This window comes from Phyllostomus hastatus, unplaced genomic scaffold, assembly GCF_019186645.2.
Source record: "Phyllostomus hastatus isolate PE091 unplaced genomic scaffold, TTU_PhHast_1.1 phas_contig_254, whole genome shotgun sequence".
Taxonomy (NCBI): Eukaryota; Metazoa; Chordata; class Mammalia; order Chiroptera; family Phyllostomidae; genus Phyllostomus; species Phyllostomus hastatus.
This window is the reverse complement of record NW_025333810.1, coordinates 21940371-21963308: the sequence shown is the minus strand read 5'-3', so window position 1 is coordinate 21963308 and position 22938 is coordinate 21940371. Positions and strand designations below refer to the sequence as shown.

General features: G+C 47.7%; 1 protein-coding gene across 1 annotated transcript in view; it reads right to left on the bottom strand.

The window, feature by feature from the left end:
- Nucleotides 1-605: 605 nt before the first annotated feature.
- The window catches only part of LOC123818099 (myosin-16), a 52125-nt gene continuing 29792 nt past the window's right edge, over nt 606-22938 (bottom strand). The window contains exons 22-42 of the mRNA XM_045837999.1: nt 22683-22910; nt 21544-21648; nt 19297-19383; nt 18924-19069; nt 17738-17828; nt 17009-17065; nt 16284-16370; nt 14877-15122; nt 14312-14429; nt 12855-12982; nt 12302-12498; nt 10696-10828; nt 9673-9889; nt 8752-8888; nt 8549-8652; nt 5830-6022; nt 4633-4836; nt 3500-3625; nt 2874-3044; nt 1830-2030; nt 606-806 (exon numbers count right to left, since the gene is read on the bottom strand). Of these exons, the coding sequence (XP_045693955.1) occupies nt 606-806; nt 1830-2030; nt 2874-3044; nt 3500-3625; nt 4633-4836; nt 5830-6022; nt 8549-8652; nt 8752-8888; nt 9673-9889; nt 10696-10828; nt 12302-12498; nt 12855-12982; nt 14312-14429; nt 14877-15122; nt 16284-16370; nt 17009-17065; nt 17738-17828; nt 18924-19069; nt 19297-19383; nt 21544-21648; nt 22683-22910 (3177 nt within the window). The remainder of the gene's footprint in view (nt 807-1829; nt 2031-2873; nt 3045-3499; nt 3626-4632; nt 4837-5829; nt 6023-8548; nt 8653-8751; nt 8889-9672; nt 9890-10695; nt 10829-12301; nt 12499-12854; nt 12983-14311; nt 14430-14876; nt 15123-16283; nt 16371-17008; nt 17066-17737; nt 17829-18923; nt 19070-19296; nt 19384-21543; nt 21649-22682; nt 22911-22938) is intronic.

Here is a 22938-nt window from a genome sequence, read left to right as displayed (position 1 = left end):
TGCATTCTTTTTAAATGGCTCTGAATTAAGGAAGATAAGAATGAACTATTTTAAATTGTCCCCTAAAACCCTGCCTACACCTAGTGCTCAAGAAGTGGTGCTGTGATTATTATTTCCTTAATGTTAGAAATCTAAATTCAACCAGTATTGACAAAATCTTCAAGAACAATGACATTGTGGGGGATATGAAAGGTGAATATACATTGCTTATAAGCTTGCGAATATCTCTGTGATCATCCAGTGAAAACAAGCTGGTATTTAGCACCTATTCGCCAGGCCTACTGTCATGTGGCATCATCAGACATGGAGCCCATTTTCAATGAGCTTCCCCTCAGATGGGGATGCATGATGACTACCAGCACCTGTGGTACAGGTAGACAGCATCACATCTGAGAGCTTTCAGATTCTAGAGAGGGAGTGTTGCAGATGAAGGGACAGAGGAAACTTTGGGGTTCCCAGTGTGTGTGATCAGGGCATGGCAGGCTGGAAGCCAGGAAGCACAGAAGTCCGAAGGAGCAAAGCAGGAGCAGGAAAGGTGAACTAGGAAAATGATCATCGTGAGTGGAATCCACACCTACCGGCTGTGGGCTGGAACGTGGATAACTTCATTCCTCAGAAAGGGTTTTGGAGGAGCCTGTCTTGGACACCTGGATGATTTCCACGGAGGTGATGCCTTTGCCAGCCACACGGTGTCTGGTGCGCAGTTTGTTCAGAGCAGTCTCCGCCATGCCAGCCCGCTCCTCAGCATCATCTAGCTCATGCACAGTCTTCCTGTAGCGAGCCAAGGTCTGGTTGGCCTGCTCCTCCTGTGACAAAGACACAGAGGAAATGGGTGTGAACCTGGCTTTTTCTGGTTAATGGACCCATTCTACAGTGTCATCTAAGAATGTAATTGTTGTATAAGGCTTGTTACAAAACATAGCAGTCCTGGGTTGGCGTCATCCTCCAGTTTACCACAGACAACCATCTTCAACAGTCTTAGTTGATTCTTTTTGGCTTAATATCCATATTTCTAAACCAGATGTGCTCTGTTGTGGCTTCTGTCCTTTGTGGTTTTAAGCAATAGTCATTGGGCCCCCCTTTGAAGTTGTGGGTTTAGTGCTTCTCCTAGCCCTTGCTGTACATTTCCCATCTCCTCGTCTTCCCAGTAGAGTCATAGTTGTTTTGTTTAGACCATATCTACTATATGCCTGGACTTTATCAAGCATTGGGGAAGGGCATTGGGTGGATGGGTGGCTGACTGATTCAATGTGGTGGCTTCAGAACATGCAGGAAATGACAGCAGAGTCCAATATCTATGTCTTGGGTGATGGTGGTATAGGATTGAGAACTGAAGCCACCATTTGCTAACCATTTGACTTTGACTTGAACATTGAATAAGATAGCATAAATACCCCACAGTGGGCTGTTTACTCACCTGTGAAATGTACTAAAAATATCAGCTTTCCTGTCCCGCATCAAGAGGATTAAATAAGGGTGGGTCCTTGTGTTTAACAGTGTGACCAGGAGGGAAAGGTTATCTTGGCAGAGGCCACAGGGGCAGTGGAAGCAGGACAAAGGAAATTAAGACCTTCCCCAGTTTTAGAGCACACCCTGCAGAGGGCACTTCAATTAACACAGGTGTTCTTAAAGGATAAGTTGGTTTTTACATGTTCTTATTGCCAGTCCACTTTCAACATGATATTGAGGATGCAGTGCCATGGACATGGAACTCATGGGAGTTGTCTTGTGGCCAATACTTTATTCCTTCCCTGTGGTTAATTCTAATCAAGCCTAGAGACCTGGGCTGGGAAGGGAGGGGGAATTAGGGACACGTGGGAACCACCTACCGCCTCTTCAATCTGCCGCTTGTAGACTTTCAGCTTGTTCTGCAGCTTCTCCACCAGCTCCTGCATGCGCTGGTTAGTCTTGTGGTCCTCCTCTGTCTGGAAGACCAGCTCTTTGAGGCGACGCTCATTCTTGCGCAGCGTCTTGACCGTCTCCACATGCCGTTTCTGCTCACCATCCAATTCTGTCTCTAGTTCCTTGATCTGAGGAAGGAAGAGAGGAATGTGACTAAGGGAATGTATGTTTTTGAACTTCAGAGGTCAATGACGTTGAATAGCGGTGTTGTGGCTACATCGTCCACTTCCTTCTCAGAGGTGAGCAGATGAGCCCTGGACAGGTGGGTAGGGCCCTGATGTAGCTGTCAGATGATGACCGTTCCCTGAGCCTCAGGTTTCCTCCTCTGGGAAATGGAGGAGGCAGGGGTCAGGAAATGTGACTGAACCTCTTGGGCTCTTCCAGCTCTTAACATTCCATGAAGTAAATACTAAGGTCTGTGCTCTGACTGAGAGAGCTCAGTTGGTTGGGTGTTGTTCCACAAAGCAAAAGGTCATGGGTTTGATTCCCGGTCATGACACATGCCTGGGTTGCAGGTTCAGCCCCTAGTTGGGGTGAGTATGAGAGACAACTGATCGATGTTTCTCTCTCTCTCTCTCTCTCTCTCTCTCTCTCTCTCTCTTTCTTCCCCCTTTCCCCTCTGTCTAAAAATAAATACATAAATAAAATCTTAAAAAAAGACTTGTTTTAAGTAAGTAATAAGAGAGGAGTAATGTTGGAAACTGAGACTGGGAACAAAGAAGGAGGAAGACTATTGGAAACTGCTCTGCTTGGGGCCTAAGGACATTCTGAGGGAAAGATGACAGGGAGAGGAGACCTTCGTATAAATAAATGAAAGCTGTGTCTCAATTTCCTTTCCTTTCCTAGCTCTGGAATGACCCAGTTCCTCATCAAATGCTGGGCACATGTTTGTGGGGAAAGACCTCCTCCCTCCTCCAGGCTGGCCACGTCTCCCGTCTCTCTCTCCTGGCTCAGCGCTGTGCTGCCCTCACCCTGGTTTCCAGCTTCATGATTGTGCGCTTCCCTCCTTTTAGAGCCAGCTGCTCGGCCTCCTCCATCTTGGCCTGCAAGTCTTTGATGGTGATCTCATAGTTCTTCTTGATCTTCTCCAGGTGCATGCAGTGGTCCTGCTCCTGTCGGAGCTCTTCTGCCATGCGGGCGGCCTGTGGGAGACGAGGAGAAGAGCACAAACTGAAGCTGGGTCTCCATGCAGGCTCCTAGCACCTTTGAGTGACAAGGGACCTTGTCTCCCAGTCTCTAGGAAACCAAGTGGCTGACTTGTAGAACCTCACTGACACACTGCTGGGGTTTGGTAGAAGGGTGCTCCATGCTCCCATATCCTTCCAAGTGCATGGGGTGGAGGCAGGCTCCTGCATTCACAACTAGGCCTTCCAGTCCTGTAGACTCCACCAGCCTTATCATGTGTAGTGTGTAAGTATTCCCCCAGATGTTGGGCTCCTCAGAGCAGGGGCCATGTTCCCACTGGCAGGGCGCCATGACTCCACAGTGACTCATGGGGCGGGGGCTGGCCTTCCCTGCCTATGGTAGCTGGGTCCCCAGCAAGTGGCCTGGCGTGCCCAGGCCCCTCCCACCAGCAGCAGACAGTGCACACACTTACATCTGTCATGGCTTTCTTGGCTCTCTCATCGGCTGATCGGAACTCACTGATGAGCTCCTCGTGCTCGTTGGAGATGCGCTGGACATCTGATTCCAGCTTGCGCTTGACCACCAGGAGGCTTTGGTTCTGGAGAGGGAAATGAAGGAATCACTGTGAGACAGGAGTCCACACAGCCCTTTTGCTTCCAGGAAAGAAACTGACTATCTCCCAGATAGGCTTGCCAGACCCCCTAACAGGTGATAGTTCTGGGACCCTGCTTGGGGTGAGGATCTCTCCCCTGTATTCTCTGAGTTTTAGAGTGGAACATGCATCATGAGGAGCCCAGGAATGACATTATTTAGGCCTGGGGAGGATGGAAGCTGCAGAACAATCCTGAACTCAGAGGTGCAAAAACTCAGGTTCAAGGTTGGCTACTTCCACCTATGTGGATAAGTTCCTTACCTCTAGGCTTCAGTTTACTTGTCTCTAAATGGGATAATTCCTATATGTCCCATGTACACTTTTTTTCTTTTGGTGAATTCAAATGAGATCATGAGTAAGAATTAAGCCATGCCCGCAAAGGACTGCACTGTGAGTAGTAGTAAGCTGTACTGGTGTTATCACTAGTAGCCAACAGGTGTCCCCATGTCGACAATGGATAAACCACTCAACTCTATGGGCCATGTTTTTTCATTTGTAAAGGAATGTGAGACTTTGGAATATTTTTGATCCTTTTTAGTTCTGAAGTTCTAGCCTCAGCTATACTGGGGGTTCTTAAAATTGGCTTAATAATCAGAATCTTCTGAGAAGTTTCTAAAAGTTTAGCCTTCTGGGGTCCTACCATAGACCCACTGGCTCAGAATCTCCAGGGAAGACTCTGAGAGTCTGTCTTTATAAGCTCTACACAACAGTGTACATGTAGTTAACACACTGTGCTGTACACTGAAAAATGGCTAAGATGGTACAGTTTATGTTATTATTATTATTTACCGTAACAAAAACAAGTGAAAAAAAGCTCTGCAGGTGAGTTCTGAGGCCTTGACGAATGAGGACACTAGCTGCCCCTGAGTTCTGAGGGGAGCCCGTTAGGTTTGGGCACCATTCTCGGCCCAGTGTGGGTTTGCATGGCACTGCCCAGGGAGCCACTGTCTTACCTGGACATTGACCTCGTTGTGTCGCTCTGTGATCTCCACCACCTCCTGCTCCAGCAGCTTGCGAGAGCGCTCGCTGCCCTCCAGGGCTGAGCGCACCTCGTCCAGCTCCGTCTGCAGCAGGCTCAGGCGCCTCTCCTGCAGGTTGTACTGCTCCCGCAGCTCCTCGTGCTGCCTGGCATCCTCGTCCATCTGGACCTGCAAGTCCTGGGGGGGCAAGAGGACACGACCTCAGTCCATCTCACAGCCTGGGGATGGCCAGGATTGAGGTGCTATGCCCTTCACAGAGCTGGCTCAGGAGGGTGCCAGGACTGGGGTGGTAGGGAAGTGGAGGCCACAGAGGAAGAGTGTGAGTGTGAGGTATAGACCTGCCCTTGGGGAGTTCTCAGCCTAGTTGAGGTGTAGCTGGGTCATGGTACAGGTGACCAGAGGATTTGTCCAGCAGGGAGTCAGCATGAGGTCAAGGCTTTACTGATAACAGAACATCTGGTGTTTACAGCAGGACCTTCTCAATGAGGCCTTTCTCAATGACCTTTGACAATTACACCCTCCCTTGGCTAATCACCATCTTCCTTTCCCTGTTTTATTATCTCTCCATAGCACTTACCATTTTTTAATACTGCAGTTTTATTTATGTGTTGCTTATTGTTTATCTGCTGAGATAGTTTTTGTTTTGTCCATTCTCCTGCTCCTAGCACTTAATACAGCACCTGGGCAGGGGAGGTCTCCAATAAACACGTTTTGAATGTGTGGCTTCAGGTATGCATGCTTTAAAGACCAGCCTGATGACAAAGAGTGACAAAGGATCTCAACTCTATTTGTGTTTATTTCTGAAGGTGAGTAAGTGGTGGGTGCATGGGTATTTATATTTTTTATTTTTCTATGTCTGAAATCATTGATAGTAAATAAAAAATTATTTAAAAAATCAAGACAGGTCCAACTTTTGTTTTCCTCCTTTTTTCTCCTATTCCAGTGGTCCAGGATATGGACTTCATATCCTGGGGGTTCTTAAAATTGGCTTAAGAACCTCTCATTTACACAGTCTCCAATCTCCGGCTCCCTGGATTGCCAGCCACCCCACATTCTCACTCTCATGCCTTTATCCTGGCTGAAGACATGCATGATGTTAGCTTCCTACAAGTCTGTGGGCTTGGGGTTGGCTTGATTTGTGATTAGTTCTTCCCCCTCCCAGATCACTACCTTGATTTGCTGTTGTAGCCTTTTCAGTGTCTTCACAAGTTCGCTGTTGTTCTTGTTGGCATGGTCCAGCTGGATTTCCATCTCATTTAGGTCAGTCTCCATCTTCTTCTTAAGCCGAAGTGCTTCTGCCCGGCCCTTGGCTTCCGCCTCCAGGCTGGCCTGCAAAGACTCGATAGCCCGTTGGTGGTTCTTCCTGCAAGTCCAAGCAGAGAAGGTGTTGGTGTACTGGACCAGTTCAGTCTATGCTATATATATCTCTCTTCAAAACAACAGTCATTGTGATTGTATTTATTTACATATTAATTTTGTTGTAATCAACATAACAAACATTTCCATAAAGCCCTCGTATAAGCTGTATTAATCTCCTTTTATAGGAGGGGACCAGAGGAGATAATTTATATGTAAAAAAAATTTGTCTCATTGAGGCAAATAAATGATTAGCATGTTAAGATCCTGTCCCCTGCCCCACACTGTTTTCATCTCCACTGCACCCACGAACACCCACTATGTTCACTCACATTGCTGGATTTGCAGCCCCTTGAGGTGTATTCAATTTCCAGATATGGGCAAGGGTATCATGATATTCTCAAAAGTGAACAAAATCAGGATTAACTTTGACTTAAGAATAAATACAAGCAAAACCCAAAAACGTGTTGAAAAAATCAAAGAAGATCTAAATAAATAGAAAGACATTCATGTCTTAATATTGTTAATATGGGATTCAATGCATCCAGTGACAAAGGACCACATATTATAGTATTCTGTTTTTATGAAATGTCCAGAATAGGCAAATCTAAAGAAACAGGAAGTACATTAGTTGTTGCCTAGGGCTGGGGATAGTGGTGGTAGTGGGGAGAAGGGGGGTATTACTGCTAAATTGATGTGAGATTTCTTTGGGGAGGGGATGAAAATGTTTCAAAGTTGTAGTGATAGTTGAACAACTAAAAACCATTTAATTTTTTCCTTAACATGGGTAAATTGTAGAGTATGTGAATTATATATTTTTTAAAGATTTTATTTATTTATTTTTATAGAGGGGAAGGGATGGAGAAAGAGAGGGAGAGAAACATCCATGTGCAGATGCCTCTTTGGTATGCCCCACTGGGGCCCTGGCCTGCAACCCAGGCATGTGCCCTGACTGGGAATCGAACCGGTGGCCCTTTGATTCACAGGCCAGTGCTAAATCCACTGAGCCATGCCAGCCAGGGTGGTATGTGAATTATGTCTTAATAAAACTGTTGCACACATGCACAAATATCCCATTTTACACGCACACACATGCCACATAGTGGCATAGCTAGAAATTTAGGATGAGGTTCAGGTTTAGCCTACTGGCTATAGAGTCATCAGGCTTCTCCTCACAATATACTTTCATACATATACTTTCATTTAATCTTTATGACATATCTCACAGATTTTTTTTCTGATTTTTTTACTGTGGCAAAGTACACATATCAAAAGTTACTATCCTAACTATTTTTAAGTGTACAGTTCAGTGGTATTAAATACATCCATAATGCTGTGTACCACCACAAACCATCTCTAGAACTCTTTCCATCTTATAAAACTGAAACTCTATACCCATTAGACCATTACTCCCTCATTTCCTCCCTCCCACCAGCTCTCAGCAAACACCATTCTACATTCTGCCTCTATGATTTTGACTACTCTAAGAACTTCGTATAAATAGAATCACACAATATTTGTCCTCTTAATAAATGGTTTATTTCATTCAACATAATGCCTTCAAAGTTCATCTATATTGTATGATATATTAGAATCCCCTTCCTTTTCAAGGCCAAATAATATTCCATTATATGTATATATCACATTTTGTTTACTGATTTGTCAATGGACATTTGGGTTGCTTCCCACACTTTAGCAGTTATGATCAATGCTGCCATGAATGTGGGTGTACAAATATCTCTTTTAGACCCTGCTTTAAATTATTTCGGTATATATCCAGAAGTAGAATTGCTAGATCATATGGCAATTCTATTTTAAATTCTTTGAGATATGTCTATTCAAGTCCTTTGCCCACTTTTGAATCCCCTTACTGTTATCCACAGCAGCTGTACCATTTTACATTTCCACTACAGAGTCCAAGGGCTCCAGTTTCTCCACATCCTCACCGACACTTGTTATTTTCTATTTTTTGGACAGTAGCCTCTGTAATGGGTGTGAGTTGGTATCTACTGCATTTTGCCATATATAATGTGCATTTTTTTTTGCCCAAAATTTTTAGGGAAATGTAAGGATACCCATTATACATGGGTATAATGATTACATACCATGGGTATAATAATGGCTATAATAATCCCATGTATAATGCACATAAAAATGTGGGTGCTCATTATACATGGAAAAATACAGCAATTAGAGTTTTGATTTGAACTTTTCTAATAACTAGTGATCTTGAGCATCTTTCCACATGCTTAGTGGCCACCTGTATATCTTCTTTGGAGAAATGTTTGTTCAAGTCCTTTGCTCATTTTTGAAATGGATTATTATCTCATGGAGTTTTGTGATGAATCACTAACATACAACATTTCAAAGTGTTTGTAAACCCCATCTGCATAATTACTATTTAACAGATGCAGAAACTGAGGTTCAACTAAATTGCCCAAGGTCACATGACTAGTAGGTGGCAGAGACCAGGTTTCTGGGCTCTGCTCCATTATGCTACCAAAGTCAGCCTCCCATCCTTTCAGTGTCATACCTTGTAGCTTCAAATTCTTCTTCTTTCTCATGAATTCTTCGGTCGATGTCAGCTTTAACCTGAGCCAGTTCCAGCTGAATTCGAATCACCTTGCTTTCTTCAACCTGCCAGGAATGTAAACATCAGTCTTTCTGGCTAAGCATGTGTGTGGTCCCTGGCCAAATATTCAGCCCCCAAAGATCCCCAAACAGCTACGAGGTTACCTCTAGGGAAGACTCAGCTTCCTCCAGGGCCACTTGGAGTTCTTCCTTTTCAATCTCCAATTTTTTCTTCAACTTCTGCAGCTCATGTACACTCCTTCCTCCCTCACCCAGCTGATCAATCAGCTCCTTTATCTCCTCTGAGAAAAAAATATTCTTGTTAATAAGGCACATGAGGACCACGAGCAGCCCAGGGTCGTGGCATGTGGCACAGACATTTCTACACTGGGGCCAGAAGCAGGCACTCCTAGCCTCACTCTATCAAAAGAGAAGCCATACACTTCAAGTCCTAGATTCATGGAGTATCAGGGCTTGAACATTGGAGAACAGTGGATCCAAGCTCCTCTTTTTATAGATGAGAGGCTGAAGCCCAGAGAAGAGTAAACAAGCACGGAGTAGCTTTAGGGCCAGTGCCTAGGACTCCCAGGGTGTGTCAGTTCTATGTGCAAGGCCTTCCTTTCTTAGAGACACTCTCCACACAGTACCCCCACATCTCAAATTCCAGCCCAAAACTCATACGTAATAAATAATATGCATATGTATATTATTTACGTATGACAGATGTCAGGGCTCAAATAAAATTTATTGAGCTCTTATTTGTGCCAGCTACTCTGCTACATGAAGACTTGACATATTTCATCATATTTCATAGGCACAACAACCTTACAAGGAAGGCAGTATTACTCTCCCATCTTACCGAGGAGGAAACTAAGGCACAGAAAACTTAAGTAACTCACCTGCCTGAAGTTATATTACTGAATGCACAAGTGCTTCTACGAAGTGCATGCCAGACAGTTAACAAACATTTATTGTGCATCTACTATGTGCCAAGTGCTAACCCATGATGTGCTCTTTTGGGGGGAGGAAGCAGACCCTGCCTGTAGGTTTGCACCTGCAGGCCCACCCGCCTGCCCTTAGATTCACCCTGTAGAGTCTTGTTCTCCTTCTTCACTGACTCAAGGTGCTCCAGGGACTCCTCATAGGCTGTCTTGATCTTGAAACTCTCAGTCATGTACATGCGGCACTCTTTCTGGGAACTGTCCAGCTCCACCTGCAGCTCCTCGCACTTCTGCTGCCACTCAGCCAGCATCTTGTCAAAGACCCGCTGCTTCTTGTCCAGGGCGGCAGCTGCAGCATTGGCCTAGGGAGAGGTAGGGATAATCTCTGAGCGTCTGACTTTTTTTCTGCCCCTTTCCCCTCCTTCTGCCCCCTCCCATCTTTGCTCTTCTTCCCCAGGGACTCTGATGGCCACAGACTTCTTGGGTGCTGGGATGTAATTCAACATTTCTGGCACAAACACAGACTAGGGAGACAGGAAAGAGCTACATGCCAGTTCTGAAACTTCTGCTACTAGATGTGGCCTCAGGTGGTCTACCTTATCTTCCTAGACTAGAATTTTTTTCAGGTATAGAATGAGGAATCTGGGCCACAACATCCCTGCCCGATTTATGGCATTCACCCAATTCCCTGCAATGTGTTTCTCTCTCAGCCCCTCACAGCTGGCATGAAGCAATGGTCCTGTCTGGACCCAGACCAGGTTGGTGTGTGCACTGAAAATCTTAGTTCGGCTGGAGACAGGCAAATCAGTCAGAATCAGGGATGCAAAGAGAAATATTTAGCCATACAAACTGTGTGAGATGTGGTTCTGTGAGAGAAAAGGGAACAGGGAATATATGTTACATGACTTACTGAGACTGTTTTATCCTTGTCATGGATCTGTTTAAATAGTGGCTTGTTGAGTGTTAAGATCTTAGAATTATGAGTATATATAAACACATACTCAAGCAGGAGCCTGTGTCTAGTGAGCCTGTATACAAACCCTGTGTTTCATCCTCTTGGGCCACTGTTTCTTCCTGATCACCCCAGACACGTGCTAAGTCTCATCCAAATCCCTGTGGGCCCTTGCACCTGACAAATAGGCAGCCTTTGAACTTTTGACCCTCTGACCTTTTCCAAGTCAATGGTGAGGTCCTCAACTTCTGCCTGGAGTCTCTGTTTATTTTTCTCAAGGGACGCGGCCCTTGCCTGGGCAGCTTCGGCTGTCTCTTCTGCTTCCTGGAGCCTGGCGGCCAGTTTCCTCCTGCAAATGAGGGCAAGAGGGGCTATCAAGGAAACATAGGAGCCCACAGGCAGGGGGGCCCGGGGTGTGGCGCTGAGATCTGGTGTCACGATGGAAAAGATGCAGACAGAATGTAGAGTGTTTAGAGGAAGCAACCACTGTCCATTCATTATTTCAACAAATACTTCTGTGCCAACTATTGTTCTAGGCCACAGGTGGCAAACACAAGGCCCGTAGGCCAAATCTGACCCTTCACCTTGTTTTATCCAGCCTGGCACCTTGTTTCGACCTGGCAGCAGCTCTGAGCTCCTTGCCCCTAGTTAAGGACTAGTTACGTTTATAAGTCCTAAAATTACATTTGACCCTTTAAAGGCATCCGTGATGTTGATGTGGCCCCTGGTGAAAATGAGTTTGACACCCCTGTGCTAGGCACTAGGGAAGTAGCAGTGAATAAAAGACTCCAAGATCTCTGTCCTTATGTTAATTCTGTTCCAGACTGAGACAGGCAGTACACAGGGTGTGGACATAGTACTATGGAGAAAATAAAGCAGGGAAGGGGACACGTGAGCAAAGAGGGAGGGAGGACAATGGCCCTGTGTGTGTGTGTTTGGGGAAGAAGTACCAGACAGAGCGAGATGAGGGACGGAGATTTAGGTTTAGCCCAGAGTGAGAGCAGGCAGCTTGCAATAGAAAGTAGAAAAGGGCTAGAAGGCAGGAGGTGGGAGCTATAGGAAGGCAGATTTAAGCTCAATATATGAAGAGATTTTAGATAGAAGATTTGCGTCAGCTGGAAGGCACTGTGGTTATTGCTGTCCTGTCACCACGAATTCCAGTGAGTGGAAGGCACAGCAAGCAGGCTGGGGTCCCCTTCGTGCCTGGCACAGGGTGGCTCACACATAGGGCTTCCCTGGGTGTGTGGGCCCCTGGGCACCCAAGCAGCCTCTTCTTATGCAAGAGGGCAGCTGAGGGCCACATTCACAGCATGTCCACTTTTATTTCCTCAGGCCCGTCAAGCAGAGTGTCCACTTCTCTAGTTTGTGGATGAGGAAGAAAGCCCAAAGGACTTGAAGACATTTACCACAGAGCTGAGGGAAGGCAGAGTGGAAACCTTTGCCACTGAGTGTGGTCTGTGTACTGCCGGTATCACAGAGAGTCCACCTCCCGCACCCACAGGGGACTGTGGAGGGTTCCTACACATTTCAGAGGCAGGGAAGCCCTGCCCGGACCAGAAGCCCCTGCTTCTGACTTCTCTGTCTGAGCCTGAGCACTTCAAGGCAGAGAATGTAGGTGAGAGAGCCCTTGAAGATGGTACCCGAAGGCTGGCAGTGTAGGCAGTGGGCTCCCCTGTCCAGACACTCATCCCCCCTTTAAGAGGAGCCAGTGAACAGCCTTCTCCTGGGCACAGCCCTGGCCTCAGCTGTGGCTGATGGTGAGGTCCCCAGCACCCACCCACCCACTTGGCCTTCCCCCTGTCCTGGCACAGGGTGAGCTCACTTGGTCTCTTCCAGCTCCTCGGTCCTTTGGATGGCATCAGTCTCATACTTGGTCCTCCAGGTGGTCACCTCAGTGTTGAGTTTGGACACGAGGCGCTGCAGCTCCGACTTGCCTCCCTGCTCCTCCTCCAGCTGTTCCTTCAGCAGGTCCAGGTCGTGCTTGGTGTTTGCGAGACTCACCACAGCTGCGCTGCGAGACTGTGGGCACCACATGAGCCCGTCAGAGGCCCACTGATCTCTCCATGCCCCTGCCCACCCCCGGGCCAGCACTTAGATGTTTGCAATGCTGGCTCAACAGTGCAGCAAGTAAAGGGGAAAAGACACATGATTCCATAACCCTAGTAGTCATCAGGGGGTTTACTTTCCTTGTCTTTTTCCAATTACCATCCACAAGATATATCATTTCACTTTGTCATACACATAGCATACTTCTGTTTCGTAGTTAACTTTTTTACTTGCTAGTGGATCAAATATTTTTTATGTTCCTTCTATATCTTCATAATCGATAACCTTCTCCAAGGAGGCAGCTCCCCCACCCACACCCCCAAACAAACCTTGGACTCTTCATCCAGCTGCCTCTTGTAATCATCCACCTGCGATGTCAGCGAGGTCTTCATCCGCAGGATTTGATTGAGTCGGCTCTGCGATTCTTCATATTCCCGGCTCAGCTCACTGTTTTCAGCTAGGTGAGAAGAAAATGGGAGAAATATTGGATGAAGGTCTGGCTCCCCAGCCCAGATGCTAGGGTCCTCCAGGGCAGTGCCCCCGAAGTACCCAGTAAGTATGGCAATGTGGCTGACTGAGCTGGAATGGGGAGCTCAGTGACCACCACACCAGCCACCCTAATTAAATCATCCCAGGAGTGGAGCAAGTTCCCCAGAGTTGCCAGCATCCTAGTGACTTGCATGGGGTAAAAGGCTTCTTTTAATGAAGACCTGATCCCTGGCTGGAGATACAGCAGAGTTTGGAGAAGACAGTGGGGTAGAGTGTGTACTTTCTAAACTGTATTTGTCACAGTCCCAGAGCCTGCCACACTCCTGTCATTTGTGGGCTGATCGCTGGGGCCAGAGGCCAGGAAGAGGTGCATGAGTCAGAAAGGAAGATCAGGGCTTCTGGTTCTGCTCTGCAAGTCATTAGTTTTGTCACTTCATCTCACTGAGCTTCACTTTTCTCATCTGTCCAGTGGGGATATTGATTTTCACATGTGTTCAGGATGTGGGAAAGGAGGCTGAAGGATGCCCGCAGGTTCTCTGCTGTCACAGTGGAGCTCGTCTAACTGGCTCCCCCAAGGAGCGTTAACTTCTCTCAGGGAGTGCACCTTGGTTTGACTTACTGTTCATGCTGGTCAAAGCCAGCCTCTGCAAAGTTAAGTATAGTGGCAAGTTCCAAATTATTTGAGTCCCAGAGATGTGAAAGATTTCTTCTAATAGAAAACCAAAACCAAAACCAAAACCAAACCCAGAGGTTGCAGTATTGTTGTCCTGTAGGACATTGACCAGTTTTGTATCTAACTTAGCCAAGTTTCTTTAGTCTTCCTCTCCCTGCTGACTATGTATCAGGAAACCTCAGCCCCTTGTGCTCTTCAAAGGCAACATTGTTCTTCTGGTTCCCTGATTAGTTACACATGTTTGCTTTACATTAGTAAGAGGGTCATGTTTTAAAACGTTTATAAAGTGTCAGTATGGCTGCTTCTCCTGCTGATCTCATAGGATGCTTGGGAAAGGATACCCTATTTTACCCTGCTTGGTTCCCTGTCTTCCCCTGCCTTTGGTTCCCTATCTTCCCCTGCTTGGGAGAACTGCTTTGGTTCTCTATTTTACCCTGTCGAACCGTGACTTGGGACACTCAGAGGGTAAAATAAAATCTCCTCGTCTCATCAAAGAGGATGTGAGTTTTCCAAAACCAAGAAAGCTCTGGGGAGATGACATAGGTATTCTTTCAGTTTGCTTGCAGATCTCTCTTCCATTCCTTGCACTCTTCCTCAGGAAGCGGCAGTGGGGACTGGACTCACCTTGGAGGCGGGTCCTGATGGCATTGATTTCTGCCTGGTTTCTCTCCAGCTCAGCCACCTTGGCATTGGCTTCTGATAAACTGTCTTCCAACTTTCGGACATGGGCCTCGGCGTTCATCTGCTCAGGAAGAGTGCATTTGGTGGGGAAATGGGGCCAGGCACCATGTGCTAGGGGAACCCAGGCCAAGCTCTCCCTGCTTAGTTCCCCTAGTGCAGCCTCCTAGGTTTCCAGCTCCTTGAGGATATATTCATAGTAATGTAATGGTAATCTTAATAGTGTACATATATTGAGTTTTTCTTATGTGCCAAGAATTTTTATAGCCCTCCCAACAGTGCTATGAGGTAGGAATTATTATTATCCCCATTTTACATAAGAGGAAACTGAGGTAAAATTAGATTATGTGACTTGGCCAAGGTTATAAACACAGTCGGTGGGGGTCTGTGATGGGTTCACCTTGGTTCTGACTAAAACATGACTGGGACCTGCTAGGAGCTCAGGAAATATCTGTGCAGGAGCCAATGCCTGGGCACCTTCCTATGGCTCTGGGGGCGGGGCTTCCCTCACCTTGGACTTCTGCACAGTCTCCATGCTGGCATTGAGGTCGTCGATCTCCGCCTTCATGACCTGCTTGTCCTTCTCCAGCTTGGACTTGACCCTCTGCAGGTTCTCCACGTGCTCCGTCAGCTCGGCCATGGAGTCCGTGTGCTTCTTGCGCAGTGTGGAGGCCGTTGCCTCGCTCTGCAGGGCCGCCTCCTCCAGCTCCCGCCGCAGTTTCAGCAGCTCTGCCTCTCGCTTGCGGTTCTGTTCAATCTGGTGTAGAGCGGTAATAAGGCTTAGCAGGACTGGCTGGCACTGGTCTCCTTGGGGTGGATACTGCCTACCTGATCAATGGTCCTCTGACATTCTTGCACCCCATTAATGAGATATTCTGATTGAAATATCAATCCTAAGCTTCTAGGTGGGCTGCCCATAGGATTTTAGATAGTGTTGTGTGTTGAAGATATGTTCAAATCTCAACCCCAATAACTTATGTGACCTTATTTGGGAACAGGGTCTTTGCAGATGCAAACCAGTTGAAATGTCGTACTGGATTAGGGTGGGCCCTAATCTGATGACTGGTTGTCTTTACAATAAAAGGGAAATTTGGACCCACAGAGACACACAAGGTAAAGGCCATGTGACCACAGAGGCAGAAACTGGATGATACAGCGACAAGCAAGCAGCAGCAAAGATCGACTGCAAACCCTCAGGATCTGGGGGAGAGGCCTAGAACAGTTCTGTCTCAGAGCCTTTGGAAGGAACCCACCAGGCAGCCCCTCATCCACAGCTTTTGCTCTCAAGGCTCCCTGTTGTGCTCTTAACTCCCCGCGCTGCTAGAGGTAGTCCCTTTGTTAAAGCCCCTCATTCAAACTATCTGGCACGACTTTGTTTTCTGCCAGGATCCAACCACAGCTGGCTACCTGATTCAGACCAGCTCCCAAAGGAGCTGACTGTGGCTAGGATGGTGATGGTGCAGGACGTGGAATCCAGGGGCCCAAGGAAAAGATGATCAGCCTCCCAGTGATGAGACTCTATTTCTGCTCTCTGCTCTGACCCAGGGTCCACATTTGCAAGATAGCTGACTATATGAAACTAGGAGAGTATCATGTGGCTTCTGCTGGTCCCCATGATGCCTTCGTGTGATTGGAGGAACATACATTCCCCTCCAGGAGGCACGGTCCAGATTCCACCCCCCATTTGCCTGTTGGTGGGTGCTCTTGGAGGAGACACCCATTAGTAATAAAGAGTAGGCAAGAGAGGGGCTGGTTTGGTCCACTTCCTTTTGGGGCTGCAAAAGTGCTGGGTGATGAATTGCTGGCCTCAGGAATTCAACAAAAACTGGCTGGTCTTTATCCCACTATTCATCACCCAGCACTTTTTTCCCTGTAGGCAGACAGGAATTGGGGTTCCTGGGGCCCCCAAGGATGGTACCTGAGCAGATGTGGCTCCCCCAGCCTCTTCTAGCCTGTCGCTGAGGTCTTCCAGGTCCCGGGACAGGTCGCTGCGTTGTTTCTCCACCTGGGGTGAGAGTGAATGACATGGGCTGAAGCCATCCATGAGCCCCTTTTCCTGCATGTGTCTGTGACGCCAGGGGCCTGCACTAGGGGGAGCTCCGCACTCTCTCTGCCACCTACAGGCTCAGTGAAGGAGGCTGTCCGTCCTTCTCCCTGCACTGGGTGGACCTTCTTGCCCATCCCACCCCCCAGCCCAGTTTGGCTGAATCTGGAGTTTAGGTGTCTTATGATTTTTTTCCCACCAGCTTTCTGACCTCATTACTGTAGGATCTGTGCCCTCAACCCTCCCTCCACTCTTTGATTTTCCTTTTACATCTTTGTACCTGTGCAGGTAGGTGGTATTTCATCCCCTCTTCCTAGAAAACCCCCTTGCCTCAGTCTGTTGAATTCAATCTTCGAGTCCTCAGGCTAATGTTGCCTCCTCTACCTGCCCCAGGCAGAACCAGCCTCCTCTCCTTGGTCTCACATCACATGTTATAATCAATGTCCATGTGTAGCACAGTGCCTGGCACACAGTAGGTGCTCAATAAACAATGAAGCCTTTCAACTGGAAACCTGTCCTCTCTGTTTTTGCTTATGGTTGGATTGTAGCTGACTTTAGGTCCTTTGACTCAAGAAAGGTAGAAGAAGCATATTTCTTACCTTGGCTCTCATTGCCCTTTCAGCTTCCAGTTCTTCCTCCAGTTCCTCAATTCGGGCCTACCAGGCAAATAAACAGAAGAAGAGCGTTGAGGGGGATCATCTTTCCCTGTGAAGGGAGACACTTAGCCACTTGACCTTTTATTTATTTATTTATTTTAAGATTTTATTTATTTTTAGAGAATGGAAGGGAGGGGGAAAGAGAGGGAGAGAAACATCAATGTGTGGTTACCTCTCACATGCCCCCTACTGAGGATCTGGCCCGCAACCCAGGCATGTGCCCTGACTGGGAATTGAACCAGTGACCCTTTGGTTCACAGGCTGGCACTCAATCCACTGAGCCACATGAGCCAGGGCCCACTTGGGCTTTTAAAATGGAGGTAATGAAAGGGAGATAAACATATAATGGACACTGTCAAAAGCAGAGGGAACCAACGGCCCCAAAGCAGGAGGGAGGCATGTGTGAGTCCCCTCAAGGAGCCAGCATGGTGTGGGGAATGGTGGGTGATGAGGTCAGTGAAGGAGCAGGGGCTAGATTGTGGACAGCCTTGTAACCATTGCAAGGACTTTGAGTTTAACCCTGAGTGAGGTGAACATGGGTCATTTTCCGAGGACTCTCTGTGGCAGTCGTGCTCCTCAGGAGAGCATGGCAGGTGATCAGCTGATGAGAGCAAAGGGGACAGGGAAGCAAAGCTCAAACGGTGAGTTCAGTCTTCTCTGTCCTGTGCACACCTGGTGTTCCTTTAGTTTCCGCTGCAGTGTGGAATTCAGAGACTGCTCATCCTCGTATTTAGAGTTGACAGAGTTGATTTCCATGTCCCTCCTGCAAAAGAAAGTTTTACCTCCTGAGGAAAAAAGGGCCTGGAGGATAGACTGGCAAGCTGGCCAGTGAACAAAGACGGGGCTGCTAGAGGAGGTCTTAAACTTGCTGAAACTACTTGCCCCCTAACCCCTAGCATTTGGGGGTCACAGAAGGTCTTGTCCTATAGGGTCCCACAATCTATTCCATGAGCTTTTCATTCACTTATTATTTCACTCATGCATTTATTAATTTGATATATGTTTATGTCAGTGAACAAATTAGACAGAAATCACTGCTTTGGTGCAGTTTACATTCTAGAGGCTCCAGAACCACATTAATGCTTTGCCTTTTTAGGGGAAATTTTCCTCCAAAACCTTTCCACAAAAGGCTTTTTCCTTCTGAGGTGTGAGTTCCATGTGTCAAGGAGCCACATATGAACACTTAAGAGGACAGACTAAGTGGGTGCGGAGGGTGGTCAAGGTCACATGCACCTTCTGGGGATGCCCAGAAGAAACGTGCTGAGATGCAGATTTTGTTGCATTTGTGCCTCATGGTGGTCTGTGACCCTTTAAAACTGCCTTAGAAAAATATACTTCGAAGATGCATTGTCCAAATTCTACTCCTTTTTCCTTACCTGACTCCTTGTCTCCATCCTCTCAGCCTCTTACTTAGTTCAAGTTTATGGCTGGACTACTGCAGTAGCTTTCCCATTGTTTTCCTGATTTTAGTTTTTCTCCACTCCACCTTTCCTCCATGCTATTGCCAGAGCGATATTGGTAAAATATCCCCTTAACTTGTGATCTTTGAGAACCCAGCATATAGATTTCTACAAACTTTCTACCCTCTGGGGTGCATGCATTGCTTCATAACAGTCTCCTTTTCATCATCCAATGGGCCCTGTCTGAGGCTGGGTGCTCCCTGCAGACAGGCCAGCACCTACCCCTTTCTCCCTATGTCCTCCATGCTGGGCACACTGCCTGGCACATAGCAGGTGCTGGTGACAGGCACGGATACCTGTGAAGCCCTCAGGACAGTGCCTGGTGCCTGGCACCATCTACAAAGTGCTAGATATTGCCACTGTTGTCACAGATGAAATGAATGACTACATGGGCATACTTTTTCACCACCTCCTCGAGATCTAGCTTGGACCGCTCCATCTCATTGAGATTGTCAATGGTCATCTTCAAGTCACTCTCAGCTTTCCGACGAGCCTTTTCCACCTCTGCCCGGATTTTCTTTTCCTGTTCCCAGTTATCCTCCAGCTGTGGAAATAAGAAACGCAAGAGAAAGTAGAGCAGGGGGGAGTCTCAGGTCAGAACACAAGAAGGAATGAGCCTGGGCCTGGTTCCTTAGCTGTGGCATCAGAAAGGCCCACACTTCTGGCAGGGGAGGGCAGGGACATGTCAGTCCAGTTCCCAAAATGTATGTGAGGACCCTGTGCTCCCATATGGACTTGGCCCTTAAGCTGTTGGCCCAGCTGGGGCATTACCTCGTGGATCTGGGTGTTGAGCTTGCTGTTGCTCTTGGTCAGGTGGTTCACCTTGTCCTCCTCAGCTTGCAGGTCGTCGAGGGTTTTCTGGAAGTAAAGATATGGATGTGTGTCCCATGATGCAGGAGCAGCTGAGCAGACCTAGTTCTCTGCCATCACTTCTGAGCTGAGCTGAGGGGACTGCAGTGACTAGCTACTGAGCACCTGCTCCCGGGTGCTGGGTGAGGCCAGGGCAGACCCGAGCACCCGTCAGTAGCAGGTAGGCCCTCGGGTCAGTAGCAGGGCTCTGGTTCTCCACAGGCCATATGAAAATCTGGGTGGGGGGCCTGCTGGTTGTCGCAGTGACTGGGGACCACACTGGCCCTAGTGAGTAGTTCTAGGCACGCTGGACATTTTGCCTTGCTCTGGACAATCCAGCACCACGAAGAATAATCCAGCAGCCCACATGCCTGACGTCCCACCTAGGCTTTCATGTAAATAAAACAACCATTTATCCTTTTCTGAACCTGAACCCACCACCACTTATTACCTATAACTCTAAAAGCTTTTTCATTTAGTATACACTATATTCTTACAGAACGACATACCATGAAAACTGAAAAAGGATTTATGTGCTGTTACCAAATGTCCCCCAGAGTTATTCACCATTTGGTTAAACTGCATGAATGACAGCAGGCACACTTTGCCATCTGGGTCACCGGCACCCCCTCCAGAGCCGGGCACAGACGGGCTCCAGCAGACAAGCCACTGCTCATATTTTCTTCTGCTTGAATCTGCCTGACCTTTCACACATGTTCAACCCCATTATTTATCATACATTATTTTCCATTTATTTCTCCTTTATATTAAAGGGTAGGCACTCTATTGATTATTTGAAGTTATGTATTATTTATATCATTATAATTTTTATTTCGGGATAGTAAGAGAGCCTTCCAAAATAGTTGATCTTATTATTTGTGGATTATCTACCTGCCAGTTTACCTACTTGCTAAAATTTATTTGTAGTCCCGAAATCAATACTCATGGTGCTTTCACAGTCATTCACAGACATGAGCAGATTGGTGAAAAATTTGAGTCACCTGCGGTTTTCAGCTGAGGCCAAACGACATGACACACTGCCTTCTTGTTCCAGCTCATGCTGCCAACACGTGTTCCTTTCAGTCTACCTAGTATCATGTTTTTCATGTTTGTGCTTTTTGGGGTGATTTCACTGTTTAAAATGGCACCCCAAAATAGTGCTGTCTAGTGTTTCTAAGCACGAGAGCTTTGATGTGCCTTACAGAGAAAACTGTGTATTAGATAAGCTTCATTCAGGCTTGAGATGGAGTATAGCTGACTGAGGGTTCAATGTTAAGAAATCAACAACGGGCACTGAACAAAGCATCTTTAAACAGACACATACACAACAACCTAATGTATTGATTATATTGTACAGGTATGTATTGATTGGTTGGCAAAGTGTTGTGATCAGAGGCTTGCAGGAACCGAACAAACATCAGTATTTGCTAATTTGGTGTATGTGATGTGTTTATAGAATGTAACTCCCTCAAACAATGAGAAATGGGTGTATTTGTTATAGAAAGAGGCTCTGGGTTTGATGGAGGCGAGAATCACAGTCTAAGAGCAGGTATTTCCAGAGGACGTGTTGTGGATTCAGGAGTCAGCAAACATGGAGATGAGGGTCCACTGTCTGGTTCTGAGCTTCAACTCGCTCTTCGCCCCTGTGTTTCCGGAGCTAGGAGGCCCCCTGTGCCACAGTCAGTGCTGGTGCTGGTCAGAGCTGGCTCTGTGTTTAGGAGCCTGAGCCCATAGCAGTCGGTGGGTCTCCCCATGACCTCAAGACCTCATGCATGTTGTTGCAGCAATATGTCAGGGTTCACTGGTGCTTTAGAGCTCAAGGACACTTCCACATGCTTGATTTCACGAGTTCATCCTCGTGACTCTGGGGATCACACCTCCCAGTGTGCCTGGGGCCATCCTGACTCCTGCCTGCTGCCCGCCTTCTACTCTCAAAACTGTCTTAGTTTCGGTGATAAATTATATGGTTGTGCCACTTACATAAAACCTGGAAGAAAGGCACCAACATGTGACCATGCCCACTGCACTGATGAGGGAACTGAGATTTAGGGAGTCTGTAAATTCCCTGAGGGCCTCTAGCTGAGGGGTGGCAAAGCTGGGATTTGAACCAGGGTCTCCAGTCTCTGAGCTCTGCCTGCTTTGCCAAGGGGAGGAGTGGGCAGTGCTTACCTGATGCAGCTCCTCCAGGGCCCTTTTTTCCTTCTGGAGCTTGGCGATGGAGTCTTCTCGGAGTGAGAGGTCCCCGGTCAAGGTGCGGACCTTGTGATCTAGGGCCTGGAAACCCGGGTGGGGGAGAGACAGGTCTTTAAGGATGGGAACACCCTCTGGTGGGGGGAGGCTCTTGTTCTGAGACAGGGTGCTTGGCTTGCTATACTCTAGAGTCACCTGGGAGCCTGAGAAATGCCAACACCCAGGGCACACCCCATCCAACCAAGTCAGAATCTTGGGGTTGAGGAGGAGAGCAGTGAGAACTGCCAGTTCATGCTTTTGCTACTCAGAGCCCTGTCCTTGGATGTCAGCTGTGGCATTGACCAAGAGTGTGTTAGAAATGTGGATCCTGGGGCCCTGCCAGACCTACCAACCCAGAACCTGCATCTTATCAGGATCCCGATGGTTTGAGTACACATCAGAGCTGAAGAGGCATGGGTTTGATCACGTCTACCTCCCTCTGTTCACAGACCCCACCCACCTACAAGGGTAGGAAGTGGGCCTGGGGGCCAAGGGCCAGCCAGATGGTATCAGGAGCCAGAGGCTCCCCCTGGAGCCACTTGGAGGGGCAGCAACTGCTTGTCTGGGCAGAAATCCAGCAGCAGCAGGTGGCCCCACTATACTGATAGGGTTGCTTCTGGGAAGGTAGGAGGGGTGAACATGGTGCTGTAGGACATTCTGTGAGGGCCCAGGGAGGCCATGTGGGCAGCAGGCTAATGCAGATGCCTGGAGTCCCGGGCTTGAGGAGAATAAATCAGGGCTGAGTCTGGATGGCACCATGACAGGAAGAGTTCTCAGACTCCTTAGCTTCTCTGTCTAGCTTCTCTTTCTATAACAATGGACATTTTCTCAGTTTGCTTCATCCAACAAGGTAGCACTGGCCATGTGTAGCTGATGAGTACTCAAAATGCAGCTACGTTGACTAGCCACATTTTGAGGAACCACATTTTACATTATATTCAATTAAGTTAAAATAACCCCATGTGGCTAGGGTCCCGGGAAGCACTGCTGTGCAGGCTCCAGTGCGGCCCCTGCAGGTTGAGTGGACTGGGGGTTCCTTGGCCCTGAGAGGAGCATGGTTGCACCCAGGGCTTCCTCACCTGCCTCTCCTTCTCTGTCTTGGCCAGTGTGGTCTCAAGGCCCTCCATGTCGCGCTTCAGGTCACTCAGCTCCCCCTCCAGCTTGCGCTTGGTGGCACTCAGGGAGGCAGCTGTGCCTTCCTCTTCCTCCAGCCGCTCCCGCATGTCCGAGATCTGGCTCTCTAGGTCCATTTTGGTCTTCATCATCTGGGTCAGGCGTTCCTCAGCATCCATTAGGTTCTCTTGTTCCTGATGAAAGAAAGAGCCCCATTTGAAG